General features: G+C 37.4%; 1 protein-coding gene and 1 long non-coding RNA gene across 4 annotated transcripts; both read right to left on the minus strand.

The window, feature by feature from the left end:
* Positions 1-11,650: 11,650 nt before the first annotated feature.
* LOC140985763 (L-ascorbate oxidase homolog) lies at positions 11,651-13,676 on the minus strand. Its single transcript, XM_073453676.1, has one exon. The coding sequence runs from the start codon at positions 13,664-13,666 to the stop codon at positions 11,909-11,911; it is 1,758 nt and encodes a 585-aa protein (XP_073309777.1). The 5' UTR covers positions 13,667-13,676; the 3' UTR covers positions 11,651-11,908.
* A 6,632-nt stretch (positions 13,677-20,308) lies between these two features.
* LOC140986036 (uncharacterized) lies at positions 20,309-22,129 on the minus strand. 3 transcript variants are annotated; one of them, XR_012176878.1, is made up of 3 exons: positions 21,610-22,129; positions 20,523-21,366; positions 20,309-20,434 (listed from the first exon to the last, which is right to left on the minus strand). It is a non-coding gene; the product is annotated as an uncharacterized lncRNA (long non-coding RNA). The 3 variants fall into 3 exon arrangements; XR_012176877.1 differs by having other exon boundaries at positions 20,312-20,626; positions 21,117-21,366; XR_012176879.1 differs by having other exon boundaries at positions 20,340-21,366; positions 21,610-21,820; positions 21,910-22,129.
* Between the last annotated feature and the right edge of the window lie 2,702 nt (positions 22,130-24,831).

A 24,831-nucleotide genomic window follows, 5' to 3' on the forward strand; every position in this document is an offset into this window, starting at 1 on the left:
CCAAAGAAATTTAATAACTTGCATTCATGTGGTACTTCACGTGGACCTTCAAATTTTCGGGACGTTACAATCGAAGTATATGTAAATGCTTAAGAAGTATATGTAAATGATGATGATGAGGCCTAGGCACAGTGGATGGGTAACACTGTCATTGATGTCCGACAACCGTCGGATACCGCGGTTCTATGTATGATGGATCCATCGTAAATGATGATGATGTACGATAGTCACCTCTAATAAACTGAATTCACTAAAGAAAATGATGAATGATAAATGATTATTAATGAATGATGATTAACGATGAGCTATTTTGACATGTAAGGATTTCATATGACACGTTTACATTATGCTGTTAAAGTTCATGAAATGTATGTTGATTACATGATATTTTCACTTATGTGTGCTACGTATATGTACTTGTTATTCCTGGTACAGGTGTGTTGACTCTTTAGATTCACTAGACGTGTGTGATGCAGGTGAGCATGATATCGATGGGACTGGAGGTGCCGGACTCTGAGTAGGCAGGTCTGGTGGGGCGACACAACCCGAGGACCACATGTTTTCCGCATATTTATGATTTTATGAGTTGAGAGGATTTGACTACTTTTATATACGCTGTTTTATTTCACTGATGGATGTTAAAATTTTTCTGGTTTATGTTTTCGCTATATTTTTATTGGCAAATACTTATGATTATTTTTTATTGGACTGCATGCATGCAAAATATTCAAACGCCTATTTTCATAATGTGAGCTTTAAAAAAAATATTTTCGCCTTTTTAAATAAGTAGATGTTTCAGTTAGTATCAGAGCAAGGGTCCTATATAGGATTGTGTCGCCGCCAGCTTCTGCAGCTCAGTATTCAAACATCAAGTCTGTAAGCTTTTATGTTTTAATTGTTTTAAATGATTTACTATCATAACCTGCGTGTTTACATGATTTACGCTCTGCGACGATTTACTGTACATATTTAGCTGCTTTGATGATTTAAGGATTTATTTTTTTTAAAAAAAAACTAGATTAATTTCATGATGGGTTACGTTTATAAATTGGACTGTATTCAGATATGCCTCCCAGACGTGCTCCTAGTACAGACAGGCAGGATGAGATTCCTGGAGGTGGCAGAGGACTACCACCATCAACGCCTATGGATGCAGTTACCCGAGTTCTGGAGGGTATGGCTAGGCTACTGGAGCAGGTACAGCAGGCTCCTAGGCCTCAAGTGGATGTTTTTTTAGCATTTCAGGTGACTAAACCCGAAGGAGTTCGGGGGAACTATTGATCCGTTCATAGCAGAGGGATGAATTCGTTCACTAGAGCTGCATTTCGAGTACCTTCAGGTGAGAGATGGCGACCGGGCCAGGTGAGACATTTATATGTTGAGAGATGATGCATCCCTTTGGTGGGAGGGGGCCGCTCATGCACTGGACTTGGCTACCCTCACCTGGGACAGGTTCAAGGAGTTGTTATATGGGAAGTATTTTCCAGCTGACGTCAGGGACCGCCTGACGAAGGAGTTCATGAGTATCCGCCAGGGGGACTCATCTGTGATGGAGTTTATCCGCAAGTTCGACAGAGGCTGCCATTTTGTGCCCATGATAGCGATAGATGATGCCCATAAGCTGAGGCATTTCTTAGATGGACTGAGGCCCACCCTTCGTCGGGACGTCATGCTGATGAGGCCGGCAGGTTATGACGAGGCCACCGCCTGCACTTTTTAGGCGGAGCAAGCTCTGCGGGATATAGACTTTGAGATGCAGAGGAAGCGGCATCAAACTCAGTCCAGCTCCCAGCCTCAGAAGAAACAGTTCTCAGGGCCACCGAGACAGCAAGGGCAGCAGAAGCCCCAAGGTCAGTTTAGGAGGCCCCAGCAGCAGAGATCTCCTCAGGCGCCAGGAGCGACTAAGCCAAATGACATGCATCCATACCCGTAGTGCAGCAAGATCTGTGTCGGCAAGTGTTTGTGGGGGATCCACAAGTGCTTCGTTTGCGGGCAGGAAGGTCACAAGGCAGCGGATTGCCCTAAGAACAAGAGCCCCACTACTAGCTGAGCATATTTGATGCACGTCGAGGAAGCCGAGGCCGTCCTAGACTCGACGCTGATTACTGGTAACCCTTATGCTTAAGATTTTAAATTATCACTCGATTGCATGGGTTATATGTTTGTTATGATTTATTTGAGGGAATTGAGAACGTAGAAAGAATTAGGATGCATGCTCTACCTAATTGGGATTAAGAATTTAATTGTTTGATTTGAGAAATTCTAATAAACGATAATTTGAGGACCTAATTGCAAAAATCGAGATTTCAGGGGACACTTTTCGAAGGTTTTGGATTTTTGGGAGATTTAATTCTTAAATTTTCGGGACTTATGTGATTGTTTTGGGGTTAGGATTCGAAAATTCTAAGGGGACATTTTGCAAATTTTCGAAACCCTAAGGACTAAACTGCAATTTTCGAATTTTTGGGGAATACTTGGGTTAAATCGTTAAATTTTGAGGATTTTGGGATAATTTTCGGTAAGAAATTACTTAAGTTTCAACACGATTAGATTTGATTATATGTTTTGTCGCAGGGAGGATATATATTTCAGGTCTAGCCACGCATGCACTACTAGATTTAGGGGCTACACATTCGTTTATATCCGAATCTTTCGTCAAGCGACTAGGAATCATACCAGTAGCGATGGATTCAGGGTTTAGAGTATCGATCCAATATGGAGATCAGATGTTCATTTCCCAAATAGTGAAGAAATTGGAGCTTCGGTTACATAAATATGCAGTACAGGCAGATTTGATATTGCTACCCTTACCGGAGTTCGATATCATCTTGGGTATGGACTGGCTATCTTCTCATGGTGCAGTCATAGACTTTTTACATAGTTCAGTATCTGTCTGACCGCCCAGTGGTAGGCCATTTGTTTTTGAAGCAGCCAGACACCAGCAGCTGCCGCACGTCATTTCCTGCATGTGTGCGAGGAAGCTTATCAAGAGAGGCTGCCAGGCATTCTTAGCCAGCATTGTATCAGTGGCAGAGCCACTCAGTCAGAGGCTGGAGGATGTGGATGTAGTCAGTGAGTTCTCATGTGTGTTCCCTGACGATGTTTCAGGCATTCCACCAGACAGAGAGGTGGATTTCTATATTGAACTAATGCCAGGGACAGTGCCGATCTCTAAGGCATCCTACCGTCTAGCACATACTGAGATGAAAGAACTGAAAGATCAGATACATGATTTGCTAGATAAGGGATTCATTCGCCCTAGTTTTTCTCCATGGGGAGCACCAGTTCTGTTTGTCAAGAAGAAAGATGGCAGCATGCGACTGTGCATTAACTACCGAGAGCTGAACATGGTGGTCACAGTCAAGAATAAGTATCTGTTGTCGAGGATCGATGACTTGTTTGATCAGCTTCAGGGAGCATCTGTGTTCTCAAAGATAGACCTTCGATCTGGATACCACCAGCTGAAAGTGAGGGACGCTGATGTGCATAAGACATCCTTCCGGACGCGATACAGGCACTATGAGTTTTTGGTGATTCTCTTCGGCCTGACGAACGCGCCAGCGATCTTCATGGATCTCATGAATCGCGTGTTTCAGCCATACTTGGATCAGTTGATCATAGTTTTCATTGACGATATCCTGATTATTCGAAGAGCAGAGAGGAGCACAGTCAGCACCTGAGGACAGTACTGCAGACTCTACAGAACAGACGACTGTATGCCAAGTTCAGTAAGTGTGAGCTCTAACATGACACGGTGGCATTCTTGGGCCACATTGTATCTCAGGATGGCATAGAGGTCGAACCCAGCAAAGTAGAGGCAGTCAGAGATTTGCCAATTCTTAAGAGCGTGACAGAGATTCGTAGAGTCTTGGGTTTGGCAGATTACTACAGGGCTTTTCTTCCATTGTGATGCCTATAACCGCCTTGACGAAGAAGAATGCCAAGTTTATCTGGGTACCTGAGTGTCAGGAGAGCTTTGATAGACTGAAGCTAGCATTGACCACTGCATCAGTAATAGCTATGCCATCAGGGCACGGAGAGTTCGTGGTTTATACAGATGCATCAAAGCTCGGTTTTGGGCACGATTCTGATTCAGCAGGACATAGTGATAGCCTACGCGTCCAGACAGCTGAAGGTCCATGAGAAGAATTATCCGACTTATGACCTCGAGCTATCAACAGTGGTATTTGCCCTGAAGATCTGGAGACACTATCTGTATGGTGAGAAGTGCAGGATTTTTATTGACCATAAGAGCCTGAAATACTTTTTCTCACAGAAAGAACTGAATATGCGACATATGAGGTGGCTTGAGCTGGTGAAGGATTATGATTGTGACATTAGCTACCATCCGGGTAAGGCTAATGTGGTCGCGGACGCTTTGAGCAAGAAGCACGCAGTGATTGCTCATTTGTCAGTGCAGAGACCGCTACAGGCTGAGATTCAGAGATTTGAGCTTGTAGTTTATGCTAGTGGCGAGGCCCCAAATCTTGCTACTCTGACAGTACAGCCGACTTTGAGAGACAGAATTCGAGCAGGGAAAATTTCTGACGAGTAGTTACAGAAGTGGAGACAGAGGGACGAGGCTAAGGGTCACAGACTGTATATAATTGTGGACGACATAGTCAGATATGGGGACCACCTATGGGTTCCTGACAATGATTCCGTTAAAGTAGATATCCTGAGCGAGGTTCACAGCACCCCGTACTCCATCCATCCATAGAGTAAGAAGATGCATAAGGATCTACAGACTCTGTATTGTTGGTCAGGCATAAAGCGGGATATTATGTGATTCGTCTCCGAGTGTTTGACTTGTCAACAGGACAAGGCAGAGCATCAGAGACCTGCAGGGAAGCTGAGACCACTCCCAATTCCCGAGTGGAAATGGGAGAATATCACCATGGATTTTGTGACAGGGCTTCCGAGGACTACTGGAGGATTTAATGTCATCTGGGTGATTGTTGATCGGCTCACTAAATCAGCTCATTTCTTCCCGATCAAGAAGACTTTCACCATGACTCAGTACGCAGAGCTGTACATCAGAGAGATCGTCAAAATGCACGGGATTCCAGTGTCAATCGTGTCAGACAGGGATCCGAGATTCACGTCTGCATTCTGGAAGAGTCTCCATCAGGCGTTGGGTACGAAGTTATTATTCAGTACTACTTTCCATCCTCAGACAGACGGACAGTCAGAGATGGTGATCCATATTCTGGAGGACCTATTTCGAGCTTGCATGATCGACTTCCAGGGCAGCTGGGACTCGGAGTTACCTCTTGTGGAGTTCACATACAACAACAGCTATTAAGCATCGATCGGTATGGCTCTATACGAGACACTGTACGGGAGGAGGTGTAGGTTGCCAGTGTATTGGGATGAGGTAGGAGAGAGAGCAGATTTGGGTCCGGATATTGTGAGATAGATAGCAAAGTTAGCGATCAGGATTCGAGACAGAATGAGGACCGCTCAGAACCGTCAGAAGAGTTATGCAGATCAGAGGCGGCGAGATCTTGAATTCGCAGTAGGGGATCATGTTTTTGTGAAGGTCGCACCGATGAAGGGTGTGATGAGGTTCGAGAAAAAGGGCAAGCTTAGCCCAATGTTCATCGGACCATTTGAGATCCTAGAGAGAATAGGGACACTTGCTTATAGAGTTGCATTACTGCCGAATCTGACGGGAGTTCATAATGTATTCCACGTCTCTATGCTGCTTAAGTACATATTGAATCCTTCACACGTACTGAACTATGAGCCGCTTCAGCTGACACCGCACCTGTCATTCGAGGAGAAACCCACGCAGATACTGGACAGACAGGAGAAGATGCTCTGGAACAAGGTGATCCAGATGGTTAAGGTCAAGTGGCTGAATCATTCCGAGGAGGAAGCTTCTTGGGAGACCGAGACCGAGATGAGGAGTCGCTACCCGAAGTTATTCGATACGTTCTAAATTTCGAGGACAAAATTTTATTTAAGGGAGGGGGAGAGTTGTAAGGTCCAGGAATTTAATTCACGTGCCTGACTGCATGCAATCTAGGGTTTTATTTAAATTATGTGTTTAATTATTTTTATGCATTTTATGCATAATTATTGCGTGATAGGATTTATTTCATGTTATTTTGAAAGTTCATGCATTAGGTTTTCTAGATGCATTTCACGCTTGATCGAGGAAAGGAGACCGGGAAATTATCAAAAAAATTATTTTAATTACATTTTAATTTTTATTAATCAATATGGAGTGTTTTTAAGTGTATTTTTCAAAAATAGGCTTTATTGGGTATTTTTAGTCGCATGATTTTATTTTTGGGTTCGAGCAATAATTTTAAAAACGTACCTAAACAAAATATTTTTCAGAAGTGTGTTTGAAATTAATGGGCCTACTTTTAAGTTTATTGGGCTTGAAACCTCTTTTAAAAAAAAAGTTCCTAGGGCCCATTAGTGCATACTTAGCATTTTTACTTACCCCTTAATCATCCCTAACCTAATATTATTTTACACCAGCCGACACCCCTCCTTTCAGCTCAATTTTCTCTCGGTTTCAGCACTCCCATAGCAGCTAGGCTTCGACCAAATACTTTTGTTGCAAGAAAAATTCATATGGCGATACCCCGACACTCGTTCTCTGACATTCTTGCATAGAAAACATCAGGCATGTCACGTACTTTCATTTATGCATCTTATACACCATATACATGATATTTTGTGTTTAATCTTATGCGAAATTCACGATCCGGCCTTATGCTCGGAGGTTGTTCGGTTTGCTTCAAGTTTATGCATTTCCTTTTTATCCACTCACGGTTTTCTTCTGAATTGTTGCAAGGGGGCTGATGTATTGTGTGTTGAGGGTCTGTTATCACCGAGAAAGAGAGGTTTTGTAAGCTGGAACCGAGGCCTTGTCGATTTGGGAGGGAGTTGGGTGCATTCTTTGAAGTATTGGCTCATAGAGGAGGAGATCGGCGAATTTGCTTGAACCAGCGGTGCAAGGGCTGATCCAAGCCATGGACCAGACCCTGGTGGGTCTGAACCACGGCCTAGGAAGGCTCGAGCCTTGTTGGAACAAACCTTGTAGCCGATTGTACGTGGGGAAGTGGGTTCGGACGCGAGGGGGGTTTGGGGGTGAACTTCGAGCAGGCGAGCTGTGCTTCTTGCATGGGAGTGTAGGTGTGGTTTCTTTGGGTCCAAAGGAGTCCTAGGGTGGTCTAGGAAAGGCTGAGTAGTGGCTGGTCCGCTTGGTTTTGGGTTAGGGACGAAAACGCGGATAGGTGTTGCACATGGGGTTCGCATAGGTGAGTTAAGAATTTTTCCAGCAACTTACAGGTCATGGCCGAGGGGTTTAGGGCTTAGTATTGATGGTTTTAGGGCCTTTTAGATGTTTATAAGGTGTGGTAACAAGTTGGAAAAATTTTGGTTAAGTTTCGGTTCGAGTCGGGTTAAAACCGGGATCCTGATCCAAGTTTTAAAATGAATCAAATAAGTTTTGAAACGGGCTTGAGTTTACGTCTAAGAAATACATTTATTTATGTTTTGGGATGTTTTAAGGAGTTTGGTAGGCTTCAGGTTGAATTTTAGAGGTCCATAGATAAAACGGTCATTTTGGGTTTCTAGAGGAAAAATGGTCGAATTTTAGAGGTCCAGGGGTAAAACGGCCATTTTGGGTTTCTAGGGGCAAAATGATCATTTTGCACTCGGGGTGAGATTTTGGTCCTTGAGCGCCCTGAGCGCAAATTTATCTTTTTTTAAATGTTATGCATCATGATCACGATTTTTATGAATTTATGAAATGTACGTTGCAATCTTGGTTTAAAGAAAAATTTGTTTATGTGCATGGTTTTGATAAGTGATCAAAATGATGATGTTTTGAATGATGAGAATTAGTTGTGGCTATCGAAGTATATATAAATGCTTAAAACGTATATGTAAATGATGATGATGAGGCCTAGGCACAGTTGATGAATAACACTATCACTGATGTCCGACAGCCACCGCGTACCGCGGTTCTATGTATGATGGATCCATCGTAAATGATGATGATGTACGATAGTCACCTCTAATGAACTGAATTCACTAAAAAAATGATGAATGATAAATGATGATTGATGAATGATGATTAATGATCAGCTGTTTTGGTATGTAAGGATTTCATATGACATGTTTACATTATGCTTTTAAAGTTCATGAAAGGTATGTTGATTACATGATATTTTCACTGATTTGTGCTGTGTATATGTACTTGTTATTCCTGGTACAGGTGTGTTGAGTCTTTAGACTCACTAGACGTGTGTGATGCAGGTGAGCATGATATCGAGGGGACTGGAAGTGCCGAACTCTGAGTAGGCAGGCCTGGTGTGGCGACACAACCCGAGGACCACATGTTTTCCGCATATTTATGATTTTATGAGTTGAAAGGATTTGAGTATTTTTATATACGCTGTTTTATTTCACTTATGGATGTTAAGATTTTTCTGGTTTATGTTTTCGCTATATTTTTATTGGTAAATACTTATGATTATTTTTAATTGGACTGTATGCATGCAAAATATTCAAATGCCTATTTTCAAAATGTGAGCTTTTAAAAAAATAAAAATTCCGTTTTTTAAATAAGTAGATGTTCAATTGCATTGGAAATCCGTGAAGGACATTAATCTTAAGTACTTGAGAATAACTAAGAAATTTTTCTTGGTTTACAAGAGTGAAGAATTGAAATTAGAAAGCTATACTGATTCTACTTCCAATTAGATGTTTATGATTCAAAATAACATCTGGATTTGTATTCAAGCTCAACGGTTGTGTTGTCTCTTAGTAGAGTTCCAAGCAAGATACCATTGTGGATTCAACCATTCAGGCCAAATACATAGCTGCATCCGCTATAGCAAATGAGGGGGTTTGGAAGATGTATTCCGTTTAAGAGTTGGGTGTTATTCCTCAAACAGTTGATCTAGTCTCGGTATACTGCGACTACGATGTTGTTAAGCAAGCAAAGGAACCGAGGTCTCATCAGCGATCCAAACATATACTGAGGAAGTTCCACATAATTCGAAAGATTGTGAGAAGAGGAAACATATCAGTAGAGGGAGTTGTCTCTGCAGATAACGTTGCTGATCCACTAGCGAAGCCCTCGCTAGGACCATTGTTTGTAAAGCATCTTGAAATAATGTGCATAAGATATATAAGTAGTTGGTTATAGGGCAAGTGAGAGATTGTTAGAGTAGGTGCCTAGTGAGCCAACTTGTGTTTCGGCTTTACTGACTCTAATGTAACAAAAATCTTTATTTTAATGATATTTTACGATTTTATCCAATAATAACATTTATTTTATCTGTATACTTATGCAAGCTGCGTAGATAAAGTTCTTGAATATATAATATGTACCATGATATCTGTCTCTCAACGTAAGATCATGAAAATTATTAGGAAGTTTACCATATATTCTAAAAAGATTCCTAGTCAAATCAACAGCCTAAAATTAGGATAATGGTCACTTGAGCTTGAGACTAGTATATGTTACGTAAAAGTCATGTTTTATTGGTAATGGCATGAAGATGTTCATTCATACAGATGGGTGATCATTTGATGATTCACTAAACAACCCTTCCTCGACTGTTCAAGTGGTTATTATTTATCGAGTAGAATAGTTTTCGGTTACGGTTGCACTCTATTAGTCCTTTGACCCTGGACAACGTAGAGGCTCTACGTACTAACATGCATTTTGATCTGTTTACCGACTTTATTGAGGGTTATTTGATGACGAGGTTGGATGTAGTTTCGAATATGTATGAGCAAATGCATTGTAATCGAGGATTCACTGTTTGCCTACGGGTGAAAATATCATATATGATCTGATGAATTATATTTTTAGGAATCTCTTGACAGAGTAAGACGTGCACATTTTGGAAAGGTGTTTTCTCAGTTGCATATATCATGTCACTATTATTACTGAAAGATACATCACAACTTTATCGAATTGATATGCAACTCTCGATATACCTATGGTTGTCGATTCGATCAAGATATATGAGTTGAAGGGACCGTACTATACGCTAACCATAACTTAATGTTATTGCAGGCACTATCAATGACACCTAGGGGATCATGGGACAATGCTACTAGATGCTCTTACCATGATTCGATATGTGCAAGCAGACTTGAGTTCTGGCATTCTTGATCAAGGGGTTGATGAAAAGAATGTGGCTAATTAACGTAAGTACGAATAAGAATAAATTTTATTATGAATCACATGAAGATGTGAACTCACAACTATCTGTATCCCTGAACAATTGAGGATCACACAAGTATCGGACTCTGTGTTCTCGTTGAGATAGTCAAGTTCAAGGTGTTGAATTTAGTAACTATAGTTTGATGGAGATCAAACAGATTGCTTATAAATGATTTTATAAGTTGATTCCATGTATTGGAAGTTGTCGAGGTTAGCATAATTGCTAATTAAGTAAGAATAGTAAAACTTCCTGTTTTGGTAAATGAGCTAACAAAATTGAAAGCGGCCCAAAGAAGATCAGTGAAAATTTTGATCTTCGAAATTTTCAATTTTCATTATTTGAACAATATTTGTATCTTTGATACAGCAACGTTGTCAGATCATCAATTAGGGTTATAATGAATTCACAATTATTTATTAAATGAATTTAAAATTTACTAATTAAATAATAGTATTACTAGTAGTGACTATTAATATGTACAAAATTCTAATTAAATGTTCAAGAGGAGTTTAGAAATAATTAACTAATGTTAGTTTTGAAAATTAAATAATGATTATTTAATTTTAAATAATATATTTATGCATATAATATATGTGCATGTATAGATGTATTATTATATATATTTTAAATGGAGATATAAAAATGTATATATAAATATATAATACATTATCAAGAGTTGATTAATATATGATATAATAAACATGAGAAATTTAATTAATGAAAATAAGGAATCCTGATGAGAGTAGAATTATGAATCCTGATGTGATCAGAAATCAAACTTTATAAATATTTTCTTAAGGGTCATATGAAATAAGATTGTTTTTGTACACAAATTTTGTCTGCAAAATTTTTCTTCTCCACCCTTCACTCTAAGTCTCGACCAACACAATTTTTAAGGAAATAAATTCCGCTGCCCCTCTCCTTCCACCTCACGTCCCCATCCCTCCCAGATTTCTGAAATTGCAGTGATCAAGTCTCCACGCAAAATTTGTTTAGATCTCTTGTGCAATCTAAACAAGAAACCCAGTGATCAAGTCTCCACGCAAAATTTGTTTAGATTTTTTGTGCAATCTAAACAAGAAACCCAGTTTCGATCGTTGATTTGATTAGGCGATCAAAATGAGATAGATCTATTCGAAAGGATATACAAGAACGACTATCTTCGTTTAAAATTTGAAATAGTTTGGAGCCAATGTTGAATAAGCAAAACTTGCAATTTTAAACACAAATTCATATTATGCCTAAAGAGTCTTTCAAACATCGAAACAAAATTTTTAAACTTCTGATGTGCGCGAGAAAACGAACCGTAAGTTAAAGGCCAGTTTTCAATATTAGAATTTATGTTTTTAAATTTTACCGAACTCGAGACCTTTCGGCCAAATAACATTCAAAAAAAATACTAATACACAGCATTTCTTGTTTTAGTTTTAGGAAAACAACAAAATTTTTATTCGTGTCAAAAAAGGGCCATAGTTCAAAGGCTCAAAAAGCCAAGAATTCCGGCTCAACTCATCTACTCAAATTTCCATGCATCATGCAAAAATACATAAATGTAATCTGTATCAAGAATTCAAGATACAATACTTGTTCGCTCATACGTCTTTATTGCTAAATGATTATCAATTAAGATAGAAATAATAATAAAAGCAACATCTTGAATCAAGTAGTTGCTAACGATCGAGTTATATGTTTGTTGAATTTTAAGTGCCAGAATATGGAGTAGGCTTGGGCAAACCCTTAACAATGCCACAAAGCTGCTGTGATTCAGGAATGTTGTACTCATCCCTCAAAGACTTTGCCGGAGACAGCACACTGACGTACATTTGTTGTCCTAAATAGGTCCTCTCCAACATTTCCGACCTCAGGTTCCACATTCCAGCGTTGTCCAATGTTGTCATTACTGTGGCCCACGAGTTCGGGTACACCTGGATCGTGTTTCTGCTCACAGCATCTTGCAGGTTGTAGAGCTTTCTCTTGTCAGGGCTCCACCTCCCGGGCTCGATGGCCACTGCGAAGAACGAGTAGCCGTCCAAGTGCCAAGTTTGGATCGTCTTCTCGTGGTTCTCGAAGATGATCTCCACGAAGTTCCTGAAAACAGCATTAACCACACTAGGGGCCACCACGACTGGCCCGTTTGCCGGCTCGTCCTTCACGAGGTCGTACTTGAATACCTTATCTGCGAGCCCGAAGTATTCCGCGAGCTTCAATGGGGTCTCGGTATCGACATGGGAGACACCGTTGATGCCAAACCGTAGCTTGCCGTTCACCAGTGACCTGGTGTTGGTTACCTTGATGGTGCGGGTGATGTTGATCTTTCCATAGTGGTAGGAGCCTTGAGGGTTGGGGCGGGCCGCGCTGGCAGTGAGATTCCACCTGAATGAACGGAACTGGTTCATCGACCAGGCAATGCCGGCAGAGTTCTCAGTAGGTGCTGGTGGGAGCACTGGGGATGCGGGGCCGTTACCATTCGCATAGCGAACCACCGCTACAGCCACATCCGGGCGTCTTGCAAAGCGGCTTGATGCCACGAAGTAATAGTCCTTTGGAACTTGATTTGCGGTCACCAAAACAGACAAGCATTGCCCGACATGAAGGTCGATCGATTCATACACGTTCTGCACGGTGTGGGAGCCCTCCAACTCGACAAGCTTCATAGTATGGCCTTGGAGCCTAAAGTTTATGGAGTTTTTCAAACCCGCATTGCAAACACGGTACCTGTAGGTCTTCCCTTGCTCCATGACAGCTAGTGGCTCGGCAGCCAGGTCACCAACCTTGCCAGATTTGCCATTGATGACAATACCATCAGGCTTTCCGATGGAACGGCCACTGTCAAGAAGCCTTTTGAGAGTCTTGTGGCCTTTCTTATACCAATCTCCAAGAATGACAGCGAATTCGTCGGCAGGCCTGTCGAAAGGTACCGGGATAAGGTCACGGCTGTGGACCTGGAGAATTCCAATGCCACCGGCAGCCCTGTGGAGGCCAGTAGTTGGGAAGTATAAGTAGCTACCGATCTGGTCCTTGACCTGGAAATGATATGTAAAGTTCTGGCCAGGCAAGATAGGACACATGGTTCCAGGAGTACCATCTTGCCAAGAATTCTTCCTCTGCTGAACTCCGCTCCAGGTGAGTAGTAGCGGCTCATCCAAATAATTAAAAACGTTAACGACGATGTTGTTGTTCGATGTGCAGTTGATCTTGGGACCTGGGAACTCACCGTTGATGAGAATACCTTGCTGGGGAACGCCTAGAGGGGCGATTGTGCCGTAAGTGACTTTCCAGTCGAAGAATAGATATGGGTCCTCAGCCATAACCCCCATAGAGACGCTGAGCAACAAGGCCACAAAGATCATTCTTGACCCCATGGCTTGCTTATTCGAATCTTTTCGGCAAACTCCAAGAAAATGAGGAAGAAGAAGGATATGGGATCCGACTTCTTCCTGCAAGAGCTTGGGAAACATGATTTTAGCTATGAAGCAAGGCCCTTTATAGAAGATGAAAACAAGTTGGCTGAGAGGTTAAAAAAAAGATGGGTTATTTTCTTCCATCAATCTTCATTCAAAGTTCAAATAATTTGAGCCTTTTGTTCTTCTCGATTCATTCGGGTTCCGGTTATTGCTCTTTTCCTCACTTCTCTGATTACCAAACTAAAAAATTACGCGGTATATGCGAAAGATACAGGTGAAAGGGTGATGTTATATATACAAATAAACTTGCATGTGTGGTATCATAAATAAATAATTATTGATGTTAATAAGTATAAATAATAATGCTCAGAATACATGAATAATCAATTAATGCAGTGCGAAATGGGACTCTTGGAATTTAAAATTAACTTGAAAGTTATTTTAATGACATCAAAATCTTGAAATATATTGAAACCGGGTTTTAGCCCAGTGGTCTCACCCGTCAGATTAGCTGACTCCCTCCCTGGGTTCGATCCCCCTCTCCAGCGTGTGTTGTAATAAAAAAAAAATCTCGAAATATATTATAATAAAAAAATTGTAATACTAAATATGTCACTCTTGAGATAACAAAGGCCAACCCAACATAGCGTTGTCAAAATCAGATACGACTTATCAATCCGATACGATTCAACTCGAAAAAATTCAGGTTTGGATTTAAGATTTTCAGATCCGGGTCAGATCAAGTTGGACCCAATAGCTGACCCGAAAAAATTATTGGGTTGGCTTGGGTTCGGTTGATTCGGATTGACCCGAAAATTTAATTTTTTTAAATATAATTAATAAATATTACCTACATTTTTATATATTGTATGTCTGAAAAATATTTGTTGTATATTTAGATCATAAATTTTCATAATTTAATATTTATTTTGAACATTTTTTTATTTTTTAAACAGTTGTTTATTTGATTAAGTAAATATACTTTATGTTTTTACAATTAGACTTTCAAATTTAAGTCATATATACGAGAGATATTTTGTTATTATGTTTTAAAATTAAAATATTATTTTTTTAATTTTATTTAATTTTCTTTAAAAAAATTTCAAAATCTAGTTAATAGGGTTGGTCGGGTTCGAATTGAGAGTTTTCGGGTTGGCTCGAGTTCATGTTGAGTTAGAGTCTGTCCAACCCTACCAAATTACCCAATCCAGTGTAAATTGGATATTTGGTCAAAATCAATTACGCTATTTCTCATGCTATGGCGTCCGACTGCTCTGCAGCAGATATTAGCTTTGCAATGCTTCTCGCCTCCAATTGAAAATTTCCACAAACTTTAGCAAATTTCTCCCAAAGAAGATCGATCATTTTACTGGTGATTCTATCTGGAATCAACGCTTCTAAATCTTTGAAATGCAGGTTCTTCTTTGTCGTTAATTTGATTCTGGATTTTTTCTTCGAATTTATTTGTGTTTTTTGGGAATTTTTGTAGCCTTATCTGATTCATTGTATTGTGAAGTTCTGGTTGAGCCTTTCGTACCCGTGAATTAATGCAGCAACCTGGGGTGGGGTTGTAATTCTTCATCCCTCAAAATCATGTGTCCTGCTCGAAATACAATAAATTGTTGGTAGTTTTTTTTTTCCTTCACAATTTTCATTTAATAAGTTGCATAATACTTTTACGATTGTTTCATTTTGAAACTCAACTAATCATAGATCGATCTGTTTCCATTACTATATAAAATAGCATATGACTGCAGGTGATACTTTGCCATTAAGTATACTCTGTGATCACCCCCATTTTCTCATAATTTGTTGTTATGTGAATGCGCTTGTCTCTTCATTGGTCACCAATAAAAACACAAGTGAATATTTATAAATAGGTACTTGGTTGTATTTTCTGTTATGAAATGGAACCCAGTTTGTGCAAAACAAAGGTTTTCCTTTTCTCTTGAGATATGAGGGTCGAGGCTGGGCTGCTGCATTTTTGCTTAGCTTTTTTGTGAGTGTGCGATAATAAGTTTCTAAGATCTTATGATCACGGAATATGTCATGATGGCTTTTCTTTTCCTGCTGAAGGTCTCTTAGACTGTGGTATATTCTATATACCCTGGGCAAGATGATCGAGGGGATATTTTTGAAAACTAAGTGTGACATCTGGGGGAGTTATGACTCCACTAAGTTTTTCCATTTCTTGAGGATGTTTATGCAGTTATGGTGCGAAGTATTGAAAGGGTATTTATTTACGGATCGTATCTTAAAACCATGTACCTGGGATATGGTCCTAACTGGTTACTGAATCATTCTTATATCTTTTCGCTACTTAGATACTCGATGTCTATATATTTTGCCACAACGAACTTTTTATGTCCTCAAGAAATTTATTCAATCGATGGTGTCATGCTCTATAGGTTGATCTGCTCTATAGGTTGATCAGAATGTTGAAGGCAATGCTCAAGTTCCATCAAAAACAGTTTCAAGCCATCATGGAAAGTAAAATACGGAAGCTTAAAGCCAATGCTGGTCTCAAAACTGATTTGAGCTCTAGGGCTTCCACTGTGCTTGAAAGGGAGCTTAGTTTGTGATGTGGCCATTTTAGTAATTGGATTGGCTTTCAAAAATCTTATGTTGAATCTTTGAACGGGTGGCTTCTTCTTTGCCTTCAGTATGAACTAGGCGAGACTCCTGATGGACCTGTTCCCTACTCCCAAGGTCAGATTGGAGCTCCTCCCAATTTTGTTAGCTGTGTTTGGAAGTTATTCGATATATTTAGTTAACAAAAATTGTGTTGAAACATATTGTTTATGTTCCTCTACTATAGTTATGCACATGTGGAATTTAGAAGCACCAATCAGTTGTTTCTATGATAGTTAAACTCATTATTTTTTCCCATTATTATTTTCCTTAATGCTTACTTGACAGTATAACCTTTGTTTTCCTCTGGCTTATGTCTAAAGGATATTAATTCTTCTATCAAGTGGCTTAAGTTTAGGAGTCAGATATTGGTTTTAGTGATTACTAGTGACTTATTATCATTTATATTGGGAATATTTTAATTTTATTCCTATTGCTCTTTGTTCATTTGATTTATTTGGTTGAAGAATTTTGGTACTTCTTATGGGGTTTCTGGCATTTGCATGCACATCTAGATACATGATATTAATTGCTTCATTTGATTCTAAATTTTTCAGAAAATTTTTGTTGATCTATCAATTGATATGTTATTTTCTGTGATATGTTACACATAATGACATAATCAATTCAATTAGCGCAGTCACTATTTAGAAGTGTAAAACTCGATGTACAAATTTTGTTTTTTTTTAAAGAAAAGAAACACTGTGTAACGGGGGATTCGGCAAAAACCTACTTGTAAATAAATAAAACATGAGAAGTGTCAAACGTACAACGAAAATAAAATCTAAACGAAGAGGGAGACTAAACCAAGATTTCCTCAGGAGACTAAACTCATATGAAAACAAACATAACGAAATAAAAGTAATCAGGTTCACTCAATGCCGAAAACACCAAGGACCTCGAGTGGAAGAGAGCAAATTAGCGATGTGAAACCATCCTCTGAAACCGGTGAAAGCAGTGGACTGCTTAGAGTCTCGATGGAGTGGTGTCTAATGTCAATGTCTCTGACTGGAGGGAGCGTCTGATTCCGCCAGGGCTCCTTGATAGGTGGAGGATGATAGTTGCCAGACAATAGGGCAGATAGCTTCATAGCTGGCGCCTGAAGCTCCGTGGCAAAATGAATAATGTACAATGAAGTAATTGTGGTGGCATGTAAGCAAATAATGTTTGCTTAGTTGATGATATATCAAAACTTAACTCAAATCAACCCTATCATAATAAATACTAATGAATTGAGTATAAATATTTAAAATCTCGATTATGCAAAATAATTTTTTTGCAGTTAAAACTAATTTTTTGACATAAAAATAAATATTTTTTTTAGTCAAATGTATTACTTTTGATATTTTAGAAGTAAAAGTAATATTTTTGTTATAAAATGTATTATTTTTTAGTGAAACAAATATTGATACTTTTGAAATGAAAAATGATACTTTTGACACATAAAGAAATACTTTGGAGTCAAATAAACATATATTATCAAGTAATATTTTTTATATAAAATATAATACTTTGTAGTGAAAATTAATACTTTAACACAAAAGAAATACTTTTCAATCAAATAAGTATATTTTTCAAAAAAAATACTTTTGACATAAAAAATAAAATTTTTGCAATGAAAAATGATATTTTTAACATAAAAAATAATAATTTTTAATCAAAGAAGCATATATAATAAACTAATACTTTTGATGAACAACATAATGCCTTTGTTGTGAAACATATATTTTTGACATAAAAAATAATATTTTTCAATCATATAAACATTTATTTTAAAAATATATATATTTGACATAAAAATTAATATTTTAAAGTCAAATCAGCATATATCACGTAATAATATTTTTGACATAAAAAATAATATTTTAAATCAAACGAATACATAATAAAAAGTAATATTTTTTTACATAAAAAAATACTTTTGTGGGAAAATCTAATACATTTGACTTAAAAAGTAATAGTTTCATTTAAATAAACATATATTACAAATTAATATTTTTGAATTAAAAAATAATATTTTTATCGTAAAAACTAATATTTTTCAATCAAATAAACATATATTACAAAGTAATACTTCTGACATAAAAATAATAGTTTTTGACGTAAAAATTAATATTTACTTAAAAATAATATTGTTCAGTCAAGTAAACATATATTATAAAGTAATATTTTTTACATTAAAAATAATAATTTTACTATCAAAACCAATATTTTTTACATAAAAAACAATATAAATAATTATCTCTCTCTTTGTCTTGCATCTTTCTCCCCTAATTATCTCTCTACATCTTTCTGCCCTATTCTCCGCTAGCCATCCCGATATTTATTATCTTTGTTGGTTTCTTTGTGGTATTTTCCACCTCCTTCGTAACATTTTTGTGGTCATCTCCATATATTTATGTGAGAGCTCAATATCCATTTTGGGTCCAATCTATTTCACTCTATTAATTAACCCAACCCATTTGATATAAGAGATAAGGCTCAATCCAGAAAGATCTTCTCCCTGCCTTGCACCCCGTCGCTTTTCTCTCTTCTCTCTGCAGCCATCACGTCGCGCCGCCAGTAGCCAGAGGAATAGTACAGCAGCCAGCAATCTTTTTCCTCCAGTCTATTAGCTTCTTTTCTGCCATGAATCAGAAGATTTCGAGCTCGATCGGTTTGTTTTCCAGCAACTGTGTGTGTGAGCTTTGATTCGGTTTTAGGTAAGGTTTTGGCTTCGATTCTTAGTTATTCCTGGTGGATTAGTTTATACAAGTGAAGTATTAAGTTTTTCTCTATTTTCCAGCTTGTTCTCTTACCGTGAACAGTATTTCTTGCAACTTTTCCGGCGAGCCACCTTCACGAGATCATCGTTGTGAATTTTAGCCTCGATTCTTGAGATATTAAGCTTGAAATTCCAGATTTTTGAATGGGTTTATAGGTTGCCGAGAATTCGATTTTTAACCGCTCCGATTTAAATTGTTTTAATCAGTTGGAATGCAGCATATTAAAGTATATAGCGAATTTATATTGTAGGTTATATCGTTGGCTCATCAGAAAGTCCTTAAGAATTACTGTGGTATTGTAAGTTGTAGTTGAGATACGCTCAAACCTATATTATTATGACGCTTATATTGGCGTGTAAAAATATTCAATGGATGTTGTTGTTTGCTATTATTTGTCTTGAACGTTTATTCTGATGCATTCATGCATAAATTGTATTGACATAACATATTGAGCCTTGACTCCTTTGACGGTAATTTATGATGATTCTATTGAGATATATTGAGTCATCAGAGGGACGAGTTGGATAGGTTTAGCCACATTCCCAGATGACAAGCTAGGGATGAGTGACTTAACTACTCGCATTCCCGATGCTACGTGCATGGACGAGCGGTGATTTGATGCTGCATTCCTGGCACGAGTGGTCACTGTTACTGTTGATGATGCTATTCGTTTGGACTCTGTTTGGTATCCGTTATTTCATTGTTACCATTCATGCATCGCATATCATTGCATTTACTTGGTATTATTACATGTCTTTTATATACGTCGTAATTTTATTGATTTGTCGTACTGAGGTCCAACCGCTGTTTTCTTTTTATGTTGTAGTTGTTTTAGATGTCATAGCAGGTCATTCTCGGGGATTTGACGCGTCTGGTGGAGCCTCAGCGAGTGGTACTCAGTAGTAGAGTTGGTTTATGTCAGAGTTCCAAGATATCTATATATTATACTAGTTTGATACATTTGCCAGGGAGATGCCTGAGTAGCTATATTGTGATGGTTTTTATGTTGTTTTAGATTTTATTTGTGGTATGTTGTATCTAGTCCTGGCCATTGCGGCTATATGATATTGGTTGATTGTGAACTTGATGTTATTTTCGAACGTATGTTGTTGTTGTTGTGTTTTGAAATTTTTGAGATGTCATACTTACAGGGAGGTTATGCCAAAATTTCTGTAGGCCGAAATGAACATTTTAAACTCGTTTTCGCTGTTTAGACCAATTAATTTTTGTTATTTGGTAATTAAATATTAATTAAGAGAACGGACCTTCACATTTATCTGCATAAATTTCACTTGTGCTTGTCATCTCCATATTAGGCATCCTTGCCACGGTCAATTCTTGATGTGAATCTTTTTTCCTTTCTTTAAAGTGACGTTCAATCTGCTATTTTCGATGCTTCCAAGGCATAAACACCCCTTGCACCAGCCTGAGAAAATAACTGGTGTTGATTTGTGATATTCAATGATATGCTGATTGAATCTAAACTCTGAGAATAATCACGAGTACTTCAGAACCTAAGCAGCAAATAATGACAAGATGTTGCTAGCAGCACCAACATCAACTACCATGCGATCAAGAAAATCCACACGATTCTCCATCACTGCAGCATAACAACTTCCTGGAACACAAATTTCATCATATGAGTAAGTAAAAGGCAGACTTATGATCACCAGCGCAACTACAAAAGCACGACAAGCTCTTGAACATCCTACAATCGGATTTCGAATGGGGATGAATACTAGACCTCAACATTTGACAATATACTCAAAACAAGAACAGAAGTTATCAGCAATCAAAATCAAGTCATGACCATTGTGACATCAAAAATTTGCAGTCTACAAACTGTAGGAATTTGATACAACCATATATCATATAATCTAAACTTCTTGATTAAATATACCAAACTAAAAGCATCAGTAACCAGAAAACAACACTTGTTCCCAGAATATGATAGCAAATCAAGCACAGAAGCAAGAGGATTTATGCTGCATTATAACCTCAGCGTGATCCAGAGAAAAGTGATTATAAATGTTCAGGTGTATTGAAAGGTATTTTCCCCAGAAGTCTAAACAGAACTGTTTTTCCATTAATGATAAATGGAAACTTACTTTTCTCCTAGAAATAACTTCACTTTTTTTTGTTCATCCGGGTAACTCTTGTTGCCTTGATATTTTTTAGCAAATCCAATTCCAAACTTGTAGAAGGATCCTTGTAAAGTGGAGTGCTGCTTTTCTTTAATCTAATTCTTTGGTCCGTGGTCTCATGCTTTGCAAGATCATCAGACCTCAAATTTCTTCTTTGTACTTGTTGTGTCCCATGAAATTTAGCCAGCCCAGAGCAAACACGATCCCGGTATTCCTATAAGCATTAAATAGATAACAACGAAAGAAACAAAGTCAATACTGCTGTAATGATAATCTTATGATAAGCAGAGGATTACAAAATAACCACTGGCTTGATGGTATAGTATTTTCATTTTCAAACTACACTGGTTAGAAGATTAAGATACAAAAAATTCAGTTATAAAGAAACGAAGACATCATATAATAATAAGACTCGAGAACAGAAAATACATTGTTAAAAATGAAAATAAGGTATTACAGGATCTGCCCACTTGGCAGCAATGGGTGCAGCTATCTTTCTCTTCTGCTCAGAAGATTTGGGTGCCCTTTTTCTCCCTTTGGGTCTCTACATATTTTTTCTAAGTTCGACACTCTAGTGCCATTCTTTCTGACACTGCTTATTCAAAATATTGTGTCGATCCCATTGCAATTCTTCCTCACCAAGAAGGCCCTCTCAGGAAGGCTTGAAGCTGCAGCAATTAAAATTTTCCACTCATAGTTTCTTCATAATATAGACAGAAAGAAGGAAACAACATGCCGTAAAACAAGATTGTCGCACCGAACACGCCACCACATGCGCCCACTTACTCAATCTGTTCTTCACCATCTCCGGGTTATCACCTATTTTTAGAGAAGAATCTTCCGTTTTCCCAACAGAATACGAATGATTAAATCAGTTGAATTCTATCTGGATCAATAAAACTAGAGCTGTCTCTGACGTAAGAAAGCGTCGAATCGGACTCAGAAAACGAGGCCGTGGTAAAACCCGAGCACCGGAAGGTATATATTAGTGTATTTTAATTTTATATATAATAAAATTTAAAATTTTATTAAATTAAAAAAATTAAAATTCTAACGACTCGCTTTTCATCATGTTTTACAGAAACGGTATCGTAACGGTCGTCCGTTACGGGGACGAGGCCCACCTTGACGAAGTTCCGGGGTGTGAATGTTGATAATTTGGGTCGTCGTTACATAGATAGAAAACACCGTGTTATCAGTGGAACGACGCAGATCGACGAAACAAAACGTTAAAATCTTAAAAAATTGGGTTGAGTCCTCGACCTATCTCGGGGTCGAGGTGGGTCGAGCTCTTTTTTTGGATCGAGCTCGACCCAAGAGTTCTTTACTTTTGTGAAACTCACCCAAGCTCTTCACAAAAGAGAAGATCTCGACCCAAGAGTTTTTCACAACTCACACCTGGGTCGAGCTGTGACATTGCATTGCAGTAAAATTTGATTGATTCCAATTTGGGTTAACATATGTACCTCCAATTAAATTTTTTTCAAAAGTTTAATTGATTATAACCCAAAACTTTCTTAATAGTATATTTCAATTTTGATAGGGTTGTGAAAATTTCGATATATAATATAATTTCGATATATAACAGCTTGGAGTTTTGGGTAGAGCTCGACCTAGAGTGGAGTGGCTCGACCCAACTTGGGTCGAGCTCGACCCAAAGTGGAGTTTTTGGAGGTGACTCGACCCACGTTCAGTACACGAATAACATTGAAGCTCGACCCATTGAGATACATTAAACATTCATTCGAGTGAACATGTTGGAGTGAAATTTGTTATGGATTTTTTAGGTTCCACTATTTTTATGAAATTGTTATGAATTTTAGATACATTAACCATTCAGTCGATATTCAACTCACATGGCTCGACTAAATGATACATTTTTGACATAAGGTTCTACTATTGTTATGAAATTTTTAACAACATACTTAAATTATAGTATATAACTCGTATTAAAATGTTTACATAATTATAAATTTTTTATATACTTCATATACATTCTAATTTTATTTAAATAGATCATCATAAATATTAAATATATATTATATCAAAAGCTCAAAATCCACCAACTCTATCCACTCGACCCAAAATCGACCCAAACCCTAAACCCTAAACCAAACCCCAAACTCCACTCACTCGACCCAACCTTCTCAACTCGACCACAAAACTCGACTTACTCTTATGTTATTCTATCAATTTGTTAAAAGTTCATTTAATATGTATCATTTATGAAATCTATACAAATTAAGAAAAGTGGGTCGAGCTATACAAATTATGAAATTTATACAAATTATATGTATCATTTATCATTTACCCACAATAAAAAGAGTAAAAATAAAAAAAAATTAGAAGAGTGGTCGAGCTCATTTTTTTTTTAAAATTTAAAAAAATTAAAAGAGTAAGACTTGAGCTCGAAAAAAAAAATTTAGAAGAATGCTCGACCCACTCTTCTAATTTTTTTTCTTTTTTTTTACTCTTCTTATTATGGGTAAATGACTTGAGCTCGACCCGCTCTTCTAATTTTTTTTAAATTTTTTTTACTCTTCTAATTGTGAGTAAATGATTTGTATCATGAAGAGCTCGACCCACTCTTCTTATTTTTTATTTTTATTTTTATTTATTTATTTATTTATTTTTCATTCTTCTTTTGAAGAGTTCGACCCAGCACCTCGACCCACTTAGGTCAAGTTCTTCACACCTGGGTCGAGAGTCTGAAGAGTGGGTCTAACTAACTAATTAATGATCTCACCTAACTAACAGATTCAACTCCTTTTTCTCGATTTAAAAAAGTCAAAATCTCTTTTATTTAATTAAATTTTAAATATATCGTATATTTTTTATTGACCCAAGCAGAGCATAGTTTATTTTTGAATTTAGTGAGCAGATTACAATTTGGGAGACGATGGTAAATGAGATTTCTTATTCAAATATAATCTTATTAACTATTGAATATAAACATCACGGGTCTGAAGATTAGAGATGTTCATCGGTCAGTTCGATTCGGTTTTCGATTTTTTATTTCGGTTTTTGGTTTTACAAATATATAATCCGATATCCGAACCATTTTTTTCGGTTCTGTTCGGTTTTCGACCGAAATGGTTCGGTTATTTCGGTCGATTATTTCGGTTTGATACAATTATTTAAATTAATAAGATAAATATATTGTAAAATATAATATGTTATATTTTTAAATAATTTTTTAGTAAAACATTTAAATATAAAGTCTAAATGAATTATATAAACAACAATCAACAAACTATTATTGAAAATAATTCATCATTCACTGATATCATATCAAAAAATATGTAATAAAAATAAAATTATTAATTTAATGAAATTTCGGTTTTTTTTTCGGTCGGTTCGATTTTGACTTATTTAATCCGAAACCGAACCAAATAAATTTCGATTTTAACATTTATATCCTAATTATAAATTTTGATTTTCAGTTCGATTCAGTGTTCGATTTTTTTGGTTTGAATTTTCGATTTTTTCCGAAGTTTGAACACCTCTACTGGAGGCTGAGTCATCACCCTTGCCTAGGGGTGTGCACCGATCGGTTTGGTTCGGTTTTAATAAACTTCGGTTCTGTTTTTCGGTTTACGGTTTTTCGAATGCTTAATCCTAAACCAAACCATTTTAATTCGGTCCGGTTTGGTTTTTTTGTATTACGGTTTGGTTATTA

This window comes from Primulina huaijiensis, chromosome 10 (genome assembly GCF_012295235.1).
Source record: "Primulina huaijiensis isolate GDHJ02 chromosome 10, ASM1229523v2, whole genome shotgun sequence".
NCBI classification, from domain to species: domain Eukaryota; kingdom Viridiplantae; phylum Streptophyta; class Magnoliopsida; order Lamiales; family Gesneriaceae; genus Primulina; species Primulina huaijiensis.

Bases quoted from the DNA above. Each gene is read 5' to 3' on its own strand.
- LOC140985763 (XM_073453676.1), bottom strand. From the start codon at position 13,666: ATGTTTCCCAAGCTCTTGCAGGAAGAAGTCGGATCCCATATCCTTCTT.